The sequence below is a fragment of the Empidonax traillii genome, unplaced genomic scaffold, assembly GCF_003031625.1.
Source record: "Empidonax traillii isolate 1590-97213 ecotype Southwest subspecies unplaced genomic scaffold, ASM303162v1 scaffold5:size3517227, whole genome shotgun sequence".
In the NCBI taxonomy this organism is placed as follows: domain Eukaryota; kingdom Metazoa; phylum Chordata; class Aves; order Passeriformes; family Tyrannidae; genus Empidonax; species Empidonax traillii.
Genome location: NW_020955198.1, coordinates 2,520,555 through 2,536,803, shown reverse-complemented (window position 1 = coordinate 2,536,803; position 16,249 = coordinate 2,520,555). Strand labels below are relative to the sequence as shown.

The 16,249-nt window shown below is 38.5% G+C and overlaps 1 protein-coding gene across 1 annotated transcript; it reads right to left on the bottom strand.

Annotated features, from left to right (window-relative positions):
- Positions 1-472: 472 nt before the first annotated feature.
- Positions 473-16,242, bottom strand: PECR (peroxisomal trans-2-enoyl-CoA reductase). The gene is made up of 8 exons (XM_027879802.1): positions 16,116-16,242; positions 13,729-13,862; positions 7,041-7,206; positions 6,313-6,394; positions 3,993-4,089; positions 1,660-1,770; positions 964-1,075; positions 473-841 (listed from the first exon to the last, which is right to left on the bottom strand). The coding sequence occupies exons 1-8, from the start codon at positions 16,231-16,233 to the stop codon at positions 753-755; spliced, it is 909 nt and encodes a 302-aa protein (XP_027735603.1). The 5' UTR covers positions 16,234-16,242; the 3' UTR covers positions 473-752.
- Between the last annotated feature and the right edge of the window lie 7 nt (positions 16,243-16,249).

Genomic DNA, 16,249 nt, shown 5'->3' with positions numbered 1-16,249 from the left:
CTCCTTTACAAGTATAGCACGTTGAAGAGAGCACTGCACTACACACCACAGATTTTGCTTCAAGATTTTGCATGATGAATCCCTACCACTTTCCATCCAACTTTAACTGTATATTCAAGTTTAAATTCATCTGAGTTATTCTATTATCACATTTAAGCAGCAGTCAGTTTAACTCTATTGTGTGACTGTATTTGCAAGCAATTCAAAATATTCCCAATACAATATGCCAATTTATTTTAAATATTAATAAGAGTATTCCACCTTATTTTTAATTATTTTCAGAGAAATACTTACTGTACTTGGTCTTTAAAACCATTGTTGAGCACTCAGTGTGTGGCTGAACAGAAATAGTGTACAGATAACAGTTACCTCAATGGTTATTGATGCAACTAATAACAAGATATTTAAAGTACCTTCTCCCTTAATTGAAGGATTCCAAAACATTCCCTCTCGGCTCCCTTCACTTAAAATCTATTCACTTCTGGCTGGGATTCTTGATTACTTAATCTCTATGCAAATGGACAATTTGTCTTTTATACCTCCCCTTTCCAAAAGACTGAATGGCAAGTGTTTTCAAAGAAGATATTTCCTGTGTACAGTCTTTCAAGTTTTAAATATAGACCAATGAAAATCAAGGCACTCAGTGTAGTTACACATGAGAAATCAAATTATTAATGAGAATTATAAGCTCAAATCACAAAGTCAGATTATCAGCAAGTGTGTAACTGGGAATAAGGTGAAATCTCCTTCTTTTACAGCTTTGGCTTGAACTCGCCAGAAAGAAGCTTTTTCAGCATTTCAGAATTTTTTCCTTCTGGTGGTGCAGGCCATCTGTCATGATCTGAGGAAAACAAATAAAAGGAAATATTTAGCTGACTGAGAAACCAGGCATTTTACATTTGTGTCCTCCCATTGCCCAACCTCATTCACTAGAAGGGCATTATTTTGTAGCCCATTTCTTACCAGGTATTTCTAGGGTATGGCTGTATAAACTTTGGCCACCATCCACAACCATGGTTATCCCAGTTATGAAAGAAGCAGCTGGAGATAGTAGGAAACACACTGCAGGAGAGATCTGTCAAAAGAATTACAATTTTAATCCTTCTTAGACCACTGGGAACTGTACATGTCAAAGAGGCTTGTAAAAACTTACACAGGTAAGGCACACTAATATTTTTTACTCAGTGAAAACTGTAACAGTCCTAAAACCATCCTCCTAGCGATGAACATCAAGTACTTAACAAAAGAAAAACAATAAGCTCTCAGCACCAAATGCTTAAAAATCAAACAAAAATGCGGACCAATTTATCAAATAAGCACATTTTTGGTAGAAGAGAGCTAAGTACTTTTAGGATACAATTTTTTTCACTTTAATATTCATTCTTTCATTCATCCCTGCTGGAAGTCAATTTCTTCAGGAACTAATGTCTACCATGAAACACTTCAGCTGTAAGAGGCAGCTGAATTAAATTTTCAGTATATCAGTTACTACTGGTTAAGTCTCCCACTTGGCATGACTACACATTACTACAAGCTTTTTTTCTTTTTAAATATTCCATCACAGTGCAGAATTAAGTCTTTTTTTTCTCCACATAATAAAATGGCTTCTAAATAGAGACACAGAAGTAGAAATATCACAAATGTTTTGAAATACATTACCTCCTCAGGAACTGCTGACCTCTTGGCAGGAACTTTTGGTATGCTCTTTAACCACATCATTATACCTTGCTCTCCATAGTTTGCAACAGCAGTTTCCGAAAATACTAGTCCCTAGTAATTTTAAAACAGCACAGTAAAAATTAAGTTCTCTTGCATATGTTTAAATGGATCATTCTAAAATTGTGAAGTTGTCATCACTGATTTCCCGTGGGATTAAACTATCTAAAGAGCACTTGAATGCAAGTTTTTAAATGTAATGGAATAGCATAATTTATACAAGAAGGTAATTTGGCTGCCAGCCACTTCTCTATTCAAGCACAATACTTCTGATTATTCCAATTCTCCGCTGTCACTTCAATAACTAAAAAATGGAGTATAAAGAAACTCAGAGGCTGCTTTGAAATTACAAGCATTTCATGTTAGCTTACAGTGGGAAACTACAAAGCCCCATGAACAAGTTCTCAATAGCATCTTGTCATCTGTAAAAACACGAGACGGATTTATTGCGAATTATGGAAGCAGATTTCAGTCAGAATTCCAACTCTCCCTACATAGCTGCTGTAGAAACAGAAAAAGGTGACTATGTTTGTTCTGATGATTATTCAGTCCAATTTAGTCTTGAGAGGGAAGATGAAGGCTACAGCAATGGAACACCGTCAGGACACAATCTTTGGGACTGAAGTTTAAGTCAAATAACAAAATTTGAATTCATCCACGAAGTACATACTAAGATTTCTAAGAGATCTGTATAATGTGAGCATGCACAACCATTTTCTTCAGAATGCACGTTTCCCTCTCTGAGAATCGATTCCCTATAGGTTAGTCTGCTCCTCTAATGTAGTAACAGTTTTGTATTGTTACCACAGACCTGGAGTGTCCACAAAGGTGACAGAAGTATCACTGTAACTACAACATGGACTTTTGTTACCAGTACAGTAACAAAGCTAGCAAATACTTAGGAAAGAGCCAAACCCCTGAAGTGTTTGCTTGTCAAAAACTTCTTTTGACATGTGCTATAATGTATAATCACCATGATTCATTAGGTAATTAGCATGCCTGAAAAGTATATTCACATAATAATGCTGTCTTAATTACTTACTTCCCCAAGACTTGATAAATCAGAAAAAACAAATAAACAGGAAGTGCAAGCCAGTAGATGTTAATATTTAACGAGTCCCCAGATGAATTGGGTCTCACAAAGGCTACATAAAAGCCACTACCTGAATGATCATCACACATCGGCCATTAAGCATTCTCTGCTATGCCAGTCAAAGAGAGCCAGATGTTTTAGGACAAGGGGCTTAACAGGATATACAGACATTCTACAAAAATAGTAGCGACACTTTCCTAGGGTTCACTTAAACAAATATGACACCTCACTTATGACACTCACTTATGTGAGGTAGGATAATTCCTGAATGTAGAAGTAGCTGCACAAAATTTACATTTCCTCTTTTGATTTCGAAAGAGTAAATGTGCAAAATAAACTGTGGTTGAGAGCAGATTACAAAAATCACAACAAAACACACAATCTCAAAATTTAAAGCTAGAGATTCCATATAACCTCTGTATCTGCAGTACTATCCTTTACAAAATATAGCTGCTCTTTCCATACTGTTATTTAAAAAAAAAAAACTATCTGCTGCCTACTTCCTCAGAAATGTGGCAGGCATATTTTAGCTGACCTGTATAGTGGTTTCCTGTCTGCATGAATTTGATAAGAAAAAAAATCAGAACGCACATTTTTACATGTGATTTCTCTGAGAGAAGGTTCACTCCAAATAAGTTCTCTTCATGTCTAAAGCAAATCTAACTTAACATGTACAACACAGAGTAAAAGGCACCATGTTAACACTCAGAGATTTTTAAAGTAACTTTGTAAACACAGGTTGAAACCATCAGCATACCTGAACCTCAAAACAGAAAAAGCTTCATGAACTCAGAAATAATGTATGCATCACCGAAACACAAAGCATTCAGTAATTTCATGTCAAGGCTTTGTAAGACAGGTTACCACCTTGTACCAGTATCATTTCATTAAGCTACAAAAAAACCAACTAGAGTGCTGAGTCAAAGCAGAAAGCAGAAGCAATTTTATCCCAAATCCTCTGACTCATCATCCAGAAAGTACAAAACACTCTCAAATGACCCAAAGAACACAGATGAGGTGATTATAAATAAATGAATGCATAAACAATCCAAAATCAGTTACAGATTTTAGTTATAGATTATATAATAACAGTTATAGATTTTAAAACCCCTTTTGGCCTGAAAGCTTTAATTATGAACATGTACAATTGCTAAGTTTAATCATATAATTTGCCATTACTTACAGGAGCAACACTGTTGATTCTTACTCCACTGTGGGCCCATTCCAGTGCTAAAGTCTTGGTCAGGTTATCCACTGCAGCTCTTGCAGCTCCTGTGTGCCTATTGAGAGAAGAAAGCAAAGGAAGCACCTGTTCCCTCAGCTAGGAGTGCCCAATATAAATTCTACTGCAGTCTCACTGGGGTAGTCAGAGTAGCTTTCTGTGGCTGGACCAACCCTCTGAGAGACAGCAATTCTCTAGTTTGTAAGTCTGACCATAGGTTCACTGCTTCAACAAGCTGTGCTATGACTTCCTGTCATTGCTGGAAATACTTACAATCCCTCCCCCAGTGTGACACGAGGTCAGCTACTCTATGGCAGAGGGAGGCTTATAAAATGTGAAACAAGGAGGTAAAGTTCAAGCTGTGTAAAACTACCTGTAGGCTGCAGAGGTAAAACAAGATTTGGAAGGGCAGTGGTCTGAAAAACAGTTTAAACCTTCTGACAGACATGATTAAAATCAGTCACTACTCAAAAATTACTCTAGATGGATGGAGATAGAGACAAGAGTTGAAGTCATACACCTTGCTGCTATAGGAGACTAGTCTGAAATGATTACAAGCTTGAACAAACGCAGACAAAATTACTGCATAAGGAATAGTAGACAGTTGGATTGATAGAAAACGAACAGAATTTAGATTCTTTAGCCTAACAAAGAAGACTTAGAGGAGATGAAACAACAGCTTCTCAAATACCAGGGAAAGAATACAAAAGCGTGAAGAAAAATGTAAGAAAATATAACTCATTTATTTATGGTCTAAACGTATGAATGACCCCCAAGTACACTATGAGCAAACTTGACAAGTTTTATGTTCAAAATTAATACTTATGGAAAACTGTACCGGGTGACTTTCAGCAAAAGTGGTGGCTGGAATTGTAAAGCCAAATCTTTTTCAATAGCACCTTTCTACAATGAGTATCCATTCAGCAGGAATTTAATTTGTAAGTAATTTTGTCTATCCACCTACATCTAGGAACATTAGTTATTTAGGAAAATTTGTTCACCGTTACACAGAATTAGCTTTTTCTTGTGGTTCAACTCTCAAAAGCAGCTTCAGCATATTTGCTGAGATAATTCAGGTAGATTTTACCACAGCGGAGAACCTCAAATAACTGCAGCTTCAGCACCACCCTGTGGATCTCGACATTCATTCTGTACTGCCAAGAACAAGCTACGGAGAAAATATTCTGCTGTTCCTTAAAATATGTTATTTTTGAAAACTTTCAATGCTGGACAAAGAGATGTAATGCAACACATTGCTCAAAGTATATTGTTGCCTAAATGCTCTGAGGCATCATATTTTTTGTGTTTTCTTCAATAGAAACTCAATTTCAAAGTTAAAAAGAAAAAGAGGAAAAGTTTCAAAGAAGAAATTCAGATTTTTTTTTTTTTCAAGAAACTGTCAACATGCAGCACATTGACAACTTCAAAATTTCTTTTGAAAAGAAAATAACCGAAACAATTGATTTCCTGAGCATTACTCCCTTTCAACACATTGGAACTTTTGTGGTAGCAAGTTTCAAATTGGAAAACTCCTGCTCACCTCCATTTTCAGGGTAAAGAAACAAATATAGTACATGTACAAGTATGGATAGGAGGCTACCTTTTCATGGCTGTAATCATTTGCATCAGTATAAAACAACTACAAACATGGCAGTATGTTTGTAGCCATGAGCCTCCTCCCAGTCAAGAAAGGAGCAGAGCAAATAGAATTGATTCTATTTGCATCAGAAACCTTCTCCAAGAAAGATGTCTACAAAGTGGGAGTAAAAAGGAAAACAGGAAAGGCAGGCATTATGTGAGCTGAAGGACAAAGCCAAAACCTGGTAACGTACTAGAAATGTTCCTCCTACTCCCCTGCTCCTGGTCCAATTTCCTTAACTCATTGCACCATCAAGATCTGCAAACTGAGCATAGAAGAGAAAAGTAACTGGTGCCAAGTTCTTGCAAACTTTCCAGCAATTTGGACAAAGAGCATTTCAGTCCACTAGCACACCATTTCCAATGAAAGCTCCACTGGAAATGGTGTGCTGCATAGTTTCTTACAAAACAGTTGAGAGAGATCAGAGATGCCATTTACTCCTGTAGTCCCTACTGGATTAATAAGAGATCCCCACACATTCAGCCAAGTGATACTCTTGCTCTCTCTTGACCAAACTGCTATATTTCTATACTCTGCTGCTGAAGTGTTTAAGAGCAACTAGTACTTCTAGGGGAAAAACATAGGAAAATGTAAAAAGAAAATATATATATATAAAATATATATATATAAAATATATATTACGACATTCCAGGAAACCCATTTCTCACGGCAGCAGTAATGTTGACAATGACTCCTCCATGTTCCTGCATCCAGGCATTGTACACTGTATGAAGGAGGAAGATAACCTATAAATATCAGAAGAAATGCATACAAATGAACTTGCCAATTGGAAGACAAATTTGGAGTCCTAACTGCAACCACAGCACACATTTTCCCAAATCTGCTCTTTGAACCGCACTCTTGCCAAGCCAGAGGTGAGGTTATGGGATGACAGGTGTAGTACAGGTAAGGCTCAATGATTGTCAAGAGGCATTTGGTGGAAATCAAGATTTCATGGTTTTACTATTTATGTAATGTAAATTACTTTCACTTCCACATTCCAACTATTATCTGAGAATCACATGCCATACTTAAATTTAAGCTTAAATTTATATCCATGAAGGGAAAGTATTTTCCTGTGTTACACACAGTAAATACAGGCCCCAGAAGTTAAGTGGTTTTCCTATAGTGTATTAAGTGAGTATCCAAGCCAACTGTCTCCCCAAACCTGGTCTTAACCAGAAGATCATACTTGCCTAAATGTATCTTTGTATATATGAACAAATGTAATGTACCATTTAATGCAAAACTTTGGATGAGATTCATGAAAACAAATACCCACTGTCAGATAAGAATGTGTCTTCTGGTATTGCTGTAAAAAAAGTGAAAAAATAAACAAAACAAAAAAAAGCTTTATGTTCAGACCTTACCTGCTTTGCAGCAATAGAAGGTCCCTGTCAGATTCGTGTCTATTACAGCATTCCAGCCTTTTGCACGGATGGCTTCAGATGGACTTGCAAATTGGCCCCCTCCATTATTCACCAGGAAATCAATCTTCCCATGCAGACTCAGTGTAGACTTCACCAAAGCTTCTACCTGAAATAATATTTGTTAGTGTGGTATGCTGATTAAGCCCTGTACCCAATTTCATTCTCAGACAATATTTTCTCTCTCATACCCCTTCACAGAACAAGAGGAGGTCCAGCCTTCAAAGAGGCTGTAAGGTTTAGTTATCCAAGAAGGGCTGAGCTGTGTCCATGTTTATTTAGGAAATCTTGCTGGTATAATGCAGGTGCTACATAAAATACCAGCACCAAAAGAAGAAGGGGATTTAAGCTGCTGAAGATCTGTATAGTCAAACACACACAGAAGCTACACAAGTCTTACCGAGAAAATCCCCTGACATTTTTCAAAAGGGTGGGGGTGCTCACATCAGATGCTCGAAGAGCTCCATAGAGGGTAACTACTGCTTTTTTATTTGGCCAGTACACCTGAGCATTCTAAATAGAAAACGTAAGTCATCTTGTGGAGTTTTAACATTCTTACCTAGAAATTTTGTACATTCACTAAAACTATGACATATGAGTTGGCAACAGTCAATCTTCTTACACAGACCAAGAAGGTTAGTTACCCTACAAAACATGAGCTCTAAAAAATGCTGGAAATGCAAGTTATCTTCTTTAGCAAAAATATTATTACAAGATAGTAGTAAGAACTCCATAGCAGCTAATAAATAATTTAACCTTTATCTCAAAAAATGGGAAATGGGACAACATGACTGTTTCCTGCTTACATCATCAATCATAACTAGATACCATGCATCAGTTTTGCCTACTCAAGCATACATGAAGTTATTAGCATCTGTGGTTAAATAAAACACAGACCAAAAAACCAACAGAAAAATAAACAATTGCAGTGATGCTGCTGCTCAAACAGATTGGACTAGGGGAAGGATATCTATCAGCCTTTCTCTGTATATAGTTAACAATAGAAAACATCAGAAAAAAAAGAGCAAGCAATGCGTGATCTGTATCTCACCATGTCAGCTACTCAATCTCATAAATAGCTGCCTGATATCTTTTGTTGCTAACAGTTTCAGATGATTTAACAGGATAGTATGGATCCTGCGAGGATGCACCTCTCTGAAGAAAAAAATGTAAACAAACATAAAGTGACTGAAGCCTGACTGAAAAACCAATGCCTGCTGAGAAAGAAGGCCTCAAGGAAATAATTTTGATACTTAAACCACCATCTTTAAATTCTGAATGTCATCTTATTTCTAACATCAGCTACTGCACCTTGAGATGCACTTCTGAGGGGAAAAAGCCCTAGAAAACCAAAACATGACAGCTGTAATACACTGGATTATTATAATAATTACAGGCTCAGACCAACTCCAGTGTGTATGTGGAGGGGGGGGGGGGCGAGGGACTGTTCAAATTTTAATTCTGTTCACGAAAAGCAGGAATGGCCAGCAGGCTCTCTAGTGACAGCTCAGGTGCCTCCAAATATAGCAATTTTCACAATGTCTTCTGTGTTGTAGAAAAAACATCGTTGCAGTGCTTCTCCCAGTCACCACCCAGTAAACATGACAGCAGCCAGCAGCACAGAGAGGAGGAGAGTCTGGTAGAACACATTTAAATCACAGCAAGAACTCAAGAAGATTCTTTTCCAGTCCTATAATTTCAAAATGCACTTAGAAAAGTTACTAAACACTCTCTTTGTAAGCAAAGCAAAGCCTCAAGAGGTAGAGCTACTAGTTTAGGACATTCTTCTGGAAAAGACTGAAAAGAGCAAAATCAGGCATTTCAGACATAACCAGAACATTGGAGCTCTTCAATAAGGGACATTTGTGTGTGACTGCAACTCAAAAGTATTATGCAGTAGCACACTTTCACAGATAACCAAGATGACAGTAGTTGGACAAATGTCCACAAGCATTCACAGGTCACTCTGAACTTAAATAAAACTCACAGGCAAACAACCCACTACAGAGTGTTGGAGATTTACTATTTGGGAACTGAAACTAGTAGGTATTCTGGCACAGTGATAACAGGCATTTTTACTTCATGTTTTTGCTTTGTTATTTAAAAGTACAACAACAGGAATCTCTTACCCACAACTCCCCTCCAAGCCACGGTCTTCCAGTACAGGCTTCATAGAGACAGGCATTAAGCATTTATAAACCAACGGAGCCTACGCTAAGCTACAGCTTTATTGGAAAAGAAAAACTACTAGTGAACTCAGACACAAGGTAAGTGCTAAGTAGTACTATATATGGAGTCTGTCTGAAGAAGTCCTGTTTGTCAGATGTCCAAGTGACAGGTTTTACCCTTGGGGTCTGGTCCAGCAGCAGGAGCTTGAGTGTGAAAATTCTGTGCACAGGATTCTGAATTGTTGACTACAAGAACAGAAGTGGCTTACCAGAAGTACAAGGTTTTATCTTCCACTTACCTATACATGTCTTCTACTTATCTAAGTGCCAGTTAAAGAAACGTTTGTCCATAGCATATAGCAAAAAGGCTTTACAAAGGTAAAAAGTTCCTCATGTCTTGCCTCATCAATAGATTTGTCATAGCTCCCCATTTAAGATGCTCAAATACTTTCTTCCCCTTCCAAATACATAGAGAGGTAAATAGAAAGCTCTTTTCATAATGGAGAAAGGATGGGGTCTCTCCCCTCTGCTCTGGTCACTGTTACATTAAGGCAGTGAAATTGATTAAATATGTCCTTGGATTTTGGACAAAGAGCTTGGTTGGAAAAGACACACATGACAGAGCTGTCTGGTTTGCATCTCAGCAAGAGCAAACTGACCTGCTCTCAACAGGTTATGTGGGCAGTGCTAGCAAATATGCAAACAATTAAAATCACTTCAGCTTCATAATCATAAAGAAGCAACATCTATCACTACCTACAGACAACAGGATAAGGGAGAGGCGCATAACCACTGCTCCAGGATAAGGCCCTACAACAGAATACAGGAGCCTCAGATCCTCTTACTGGCATCCCAGAACCCTCTACTCTTCCATTCTAAAAAATAAAAACGGGGTTTTATCCTTTACAGAACACTCAATGGAAAACTAGTAAAAATAAGCAGCAAACTCATGACAAAAATAAGCTTGACAGGTTATGCAGTAGCTGAAAATCCTCCATCAAGGTGGATTATTTCCTGCAAATTAAACGAAAAGTAAGCTTTGCTAGAAAGCAAGAGGGCTTCTGAGGATGAAGATTTAGAGACTTAAAAATGTGAATTAATTAAGCTATCCCCGTGATATCCGCCATCAAGCTTCTGCAGCAATTAATTCACTGCACTTTATTTGACTCTTGCTAAGCCAGAAAGAGCTCTAACAAATATATTGCATTATGTGATGAGTGATAAATCTTCTAGTGCTTGAATTTCACAGATCAAAACTAGAGGAATGAACTGTGTCATCTTCAAAGTAGGTCAGTTACTTTAAGATTTGCAATAGGAGGTAAAAAAAATAATAATCTGGCAATTTGAATGTACCTTCATCTTTCTGAAATGTCCTCTATTCTAAGTTCCTCCTTCCAGTTTGCCTGGTTATAAAATGAAAACCAGGACAGGATTCATAGAGGCCTTTAGAAAAATGCAGAACTGATGGAGAAGAAGGGATGAAAAAAAAAAAAAAAGCATGTTACAGTAACAACAGATGGCTTGTTCCTACAGGTGATCATGGTGGCTTCCTTAAAAAGAAAGATTTACTCTTAGAAAGACTTCAGTGAGATGTCAGACAGAAGGATATACTAAATGAACTATGGAGTTGCTCAGGAAGCTTCCTGGGCTTTGTAGCTTGTGATGGATCAGTTCTGACATCTAAGAGGGCTTGAACTCCTAAGGTTTTTTTTCCCTTGTTGAAACATTTATAATGTTTTTCTCCTGCACAAGTTCTTTGGTACCCGGTATAAGAGCTGAGAAAGAGGATATAATGGTTCACATGGAATCCTTGCAGAGGCTGTTCTCTCACCCAACAATGTGTTTCCTTAATTTCTGAGGTAAATACTCTTCACTAATACTAAACTGAAAGCAGACAATGAGTTGTAAAACTACTAATGAGTAGCATACAGAGCCAACACAGTTGTACAAGTCTTGTTGCTTTCTGTATTTGTGAAAATACTGAAATGAGTTGTGTTACTGTGTTGCCTTTACTTAAGATTAAACTCTGAGGCTAGAAAATCCTCCACTACATCTCTTACTGATCCCTGGTTTTAAGACTTGAAGTCCCAGGCACGAAATTTTAGGTTAAGAATGGAGTACATTTTGAAAGTGGATGTACGATGCTCTTTGAATCAAAGTAATGCCCAAAGGTACTTCTCCTCTAGTTTCCCCAAGGCAATCAAGTGCAAATTAGAAAGAAGTATTCACCACTGCTGCTCTTAGCAAACATCATAAATGAGCAATAGTAAGCAATGGGTTGTGGAAAACCTGCCACAAGTCTCAGTTCTGACAGTTTTCAGCAGTTTAAGTTAACGATTGTTAATTTGAGCTTATCTAGTTTCAACTTACAAACAAACAGAAATACCTAAGTGTAAAGAAGTGCTATCCTCACTACAAACTGAAAACCTGAAAACATGATCCACATATTTCTGGTTCAACAGTAATTTTAGAAATTAAATAACAAGTGGCTGTGATTTAGTAATCTCTGAGAATTTCAAGCATTGAAGAACTAAAGGAGAACAGAGACAGAAAACCAAGAGCTAAAGAACAAAAATTGCAGGATGTCTCTAACCAGCAAAATAAATCTGGTCTTGGAGATGGGCATCTGGAATGGACAAATATTTGTTTAACAGATACACAAGTTCTTATGTTAACATATAACAGAAATTGCATTCCTTATTCAAATCTTCAGCAAAGAGCTTAAGAAATTTTCAGAGTGATTTTTTTCTGAAAAGGAGTTCAACAGAAAGAAGTAAGAGCAGCTGAAGAACTGAAGTGAGTCAAACTATAAAACTGGACCAACAACTGATAAATTCAAGACTGGAGCTTAATCTGCCTTACTCCTCTGAACCCTTTCTTCAATAGATACAGATCTGAAAAGACAGTGTTTAAAGAGAACTTCCACTGGCAGATGACACCCAATAGAAGCTTCACCAATATCATGTGGAAAGTTCTAAGAAAGTTCTGGCATGTCTCTAAATGAACAGAGCTTAAAACTAAACTGGAAAGAGGACAATTCTGTGATAAAACTGCAGGGTAATAGCAAAGACAAAAGTTTCTTCAAGTATCAGCATGGCTACCTGTAAGACAGAATAATGCCTAAACACTTTACACAGCACTATAAAGAAGGCTTCAAAAGCACCTTCAAAAATTTTCAAAGCCACTTAAGCCTGTCAAATAGTTATTTAGCCAAAGAAGGAAACAAAGGAGGAATGGCAGCTTAGTGAAGAGTACCTCATTTCACCATTAAGCCCTGTACCATCTCATTGAGCACTTTAGTTCCCACTAAATCATTTTTAAACTGATACAGAAATGAGACTCACATGCAGATGGTTATTAAGCCTCACAGAGTACTTTCTGCAAGAAAAAGACATTTTTCTCTCTTTACCCCTTTTCTGTAGCTTTAATCACGTAAGTTGCCCTCTGACATCTGTCATAACCTATTATGTTGCACTGCTGATGCTAGTAAATACAAATCTAAAATTCACTGCTAGGTGAAGTGACATACTGCACAGCCCCAGGGTTCACCTCCTTCAGGAGAGAAAGTCTGAGTATATAGCTATAAATATTTTATGGCACGCACTGTTTCAGGAGGGAAAAAATTTTATTTTTTATTTGTTTTATGGTTATATATTAGGTTATTTCCAGAATCTTCATAGCTTCTGAAGGTCATTAATATGTAAGTTATTCAACAGAGACCTTGAGAGGTTAAAAAAATGTAGTAATCAGTGGTTACTGGAAGCTTTTCTAGCTGTCTTCAATAAGCTAAAAATCCAACCTGAAGTTGGACTTTTAAATATTTAATTATACAGATAAAAAATTAGGAGATGCATGCAAACTTCTGAAGAACCTGGATTAAGGACTTTGGCTCTTGATCTTTCATTTTTTGGAATAAAAAGAAAATAGAAAAAAAAACAACTGGAATAGTAATAAAGTTTGCAATGAGGCACACCTCAAACTGTAACCAAAATTTAAACATGGCTAAAATATTATAAATCTGTGGGGAGATTTTTGGCTTTAATACAAACTAAAATGAAAATGCATGGCACTTGTGTCAAGTCACAAGCACTGAAATCCCATGCCTTCTTGTTTGAAGGAACTATTCTGAGGTCTCCATCTTCACAAGTTTACACCCCCTCACTTCTGTCACAGAAATGTGACGAATAATCATACTAAGTAGGCTCTGGCTCGGCTGTAGAACATGCCAGTTCCAAGGCCTGCTTCTCCCAAAAACTTCTGAAATATGTAAGCCTGGTCAGAAGAACATCTGCAATTACAAATGCTTTCTTGCTGAGGTAGCTAACAAATGTCTTTCCTCGGAAAGCACATACTCTGATCTAAGCTACTTTTGGCGGGGGTAGAGACCTTTGGAGATGTGAGAATTTATATACACAATATGCTTTTGACATATGAAGCCTCAGAACAAGATCACTAGTCTTTACCTCTTCTTCCTTGCGGATATTGCACTGTATGGGTGTCACTTTGGCAGGACTCATGGAAGAAAACATACAATTTAGTTCTTCTGCAGCAGCTTTTAATCGGTCAAATTTACGAGAGGCAATAACAACACTGCAACCTGTAGAGACAAAATGAAACATTCTTCAGCTAATGGAATTATGCTATTTTTTTAATACCATCATGGAGATACCTGGAAAACTGCACCATCATTAGTCACTGACTAGAAGATACAGTGTTGAATTTCTTGCAAGAGAGAGAAATGACTGATGTCAGGCGCTTCTTAGCAACAAGATCCCTTTGTGCCAGGAAAAGAGCAATCAAAAAAAAAAAAAAGTCCACAAGGCTCCCTCTCCTTCCTGCAGAGGGGAAGATAGCCTGTGAATTGCAGAGTCAGCAAAGCAGCTTTCAAATATCACTTTTGCTGCCTCTGCTCACAGCTGCCTCATTTATCAATTAAGTGATTTAAAGATGTTTCAGCAGGTCTTGATTACAAAAAAATGCTTGCTTCTAAAGACACAAAAATATTCTTACTGTGTGACTGGCTGTAATTTTGACTAGCAGTGAGCAAATGTAACGCTCTGCTTTTTAACCCTACAGAGACCGAAGGAAAGGATAATAGGCTCACGAGATTAATCCCTATCTGCAGACTACAGACAGCAGGAAGAGGCTTTCCTGTGGCACTGCAGAATCCTAGCTGCAGAAAGGAGAGGGAAAAAATAGGCAGGAGCTCAAGTATTCTGGGTTTTTTCAGCATTTGGAGGCAGAAGGACTTATTCTACAGAGAAAAAATAATGCAAATGCCAAATTAAAGGCAACCACTCACATTACAACCAGTCTAGTTTCTTCTGTCACACCAGTGGACTCAGGATAGCTTTAAGGATTCAACAACTGCTACCACATAGACTAAACCAAAGCACACTGAATTAATTCCTAGTGCAAATCCAGTAGGCATGCAATTTCATATCGTGGATAAGCAAATTACTAGCTCCCACTGCCAAGCAGACAAGGAAGTCTTATTCCCAGTTTGCTCTGCTGCTCCCATAATCTTAGTACCCCAGCAGAAGTCATCCATTCCTCATACCAGGTTAACTGCTTATCTGCTTTAACAAAAACCAATTCAACACTCGCAATTAGTAAAAAAAAAAAAAAAAAAAAATTCACATCTCGCCAGGTGTAGGGGTTTTTTTTCCCCTCCTCTGTTGCCAAGTGGAATTTGGCCTCTCATGTGATCAAACACCAGAATCAACTCGAAATAACTAGTGGGAGGAAGAAGCAGCAAGCTGTTAATTTGACTCAGGCTGTCTTATGAAAATATACATAAAACAAAACAAAAAACCTAACCAACAAAAAACAAACAAAAACCCCAAAAAACCCCAAAACAAAAACAAACAAAACCAAAAAAAACCCAAACCAAAACAAACAAGCAAAAATAAAAACCAGCCAAAAAATAGTTGAATTCTCCCAGAAAAAGTGCTGCAACTACCTATCCCTAGGAATGGGAGCTTCACCTTTAATCAGTGACCATCTTAAAACAATATACATAAAGATAGTAGTCTCTGAGGTCTCCTGATATTTTAAATTAAGAACTCCAGTCACTTGAACAACCACCTGACAAACGCAGAGTCCTTAAAATGGCACACACAATTACCAATTAACACAAATACTGAGCCAGAGTAGCACAGTTATATTTATCAACTTAACTGCTTACTAATATACACACTGATAAAGTCCAGTAAAAGACTATGTTTTTGCTAACTATGCTAATTGGGAGAGGGAGCTATTACAACTCATTAGAAACACTTGGTACCTACTACACAAGCTGACACTACTTCATTTATTTTTCTTCATGACAGTCATGACTGGCATTATGTGTCATTGCTCAGCCCACAGTGAAGATGTTCTTCAACTTCAGGACATGCCTGTCACAGGCACTGAGAGAGAAGCACCACGTTTCTAATATTACTGTGTGGACAGCAGTTCAAAACGACTCTGCTCCGCAAGGCTCCGTTCAACAAACCGATAAATCCTCCAGTGAACGCAAGATGAAAACTCACTGAAGGAAGAGTCTGAGAGAAAGGGTCCGGGTTTAACATGACCTCACTGTGACCGCTGTGTTTAAAACCTTTTACGTGCCAGCGGGCCGAAAGGCACAGCCCCGCACCAACCTCACCTTGTGGCCCTCGCCGTTCACCGCCCCTGTCACAGCGTCCCACCCACTCGCTCCTGGCAGCGCCGCCAGCCCCCCAAAAGCACCGCAGCCCGCGGGGCGCTCCCCGGCCGTCCCTCAAACCTCATCCGACCCCCTGCACCCTCCTCGCTCCGCTGCCCCACCGGGGCTCCCCGCGGAGCCCCCGCCCCTCCCCGCGCCCACCTAGCGCCAGCAGGTCGGCGGCGATGGCCTTGCCGATGCCGGTGCCGCCGCCGGTGACGATGGCGACCCGCCCGCGGAACAGCCCCGCCGCCAGCAGCCCGCGCCCCGCGGCCGCCATCTTCCCCCTCCCTCCG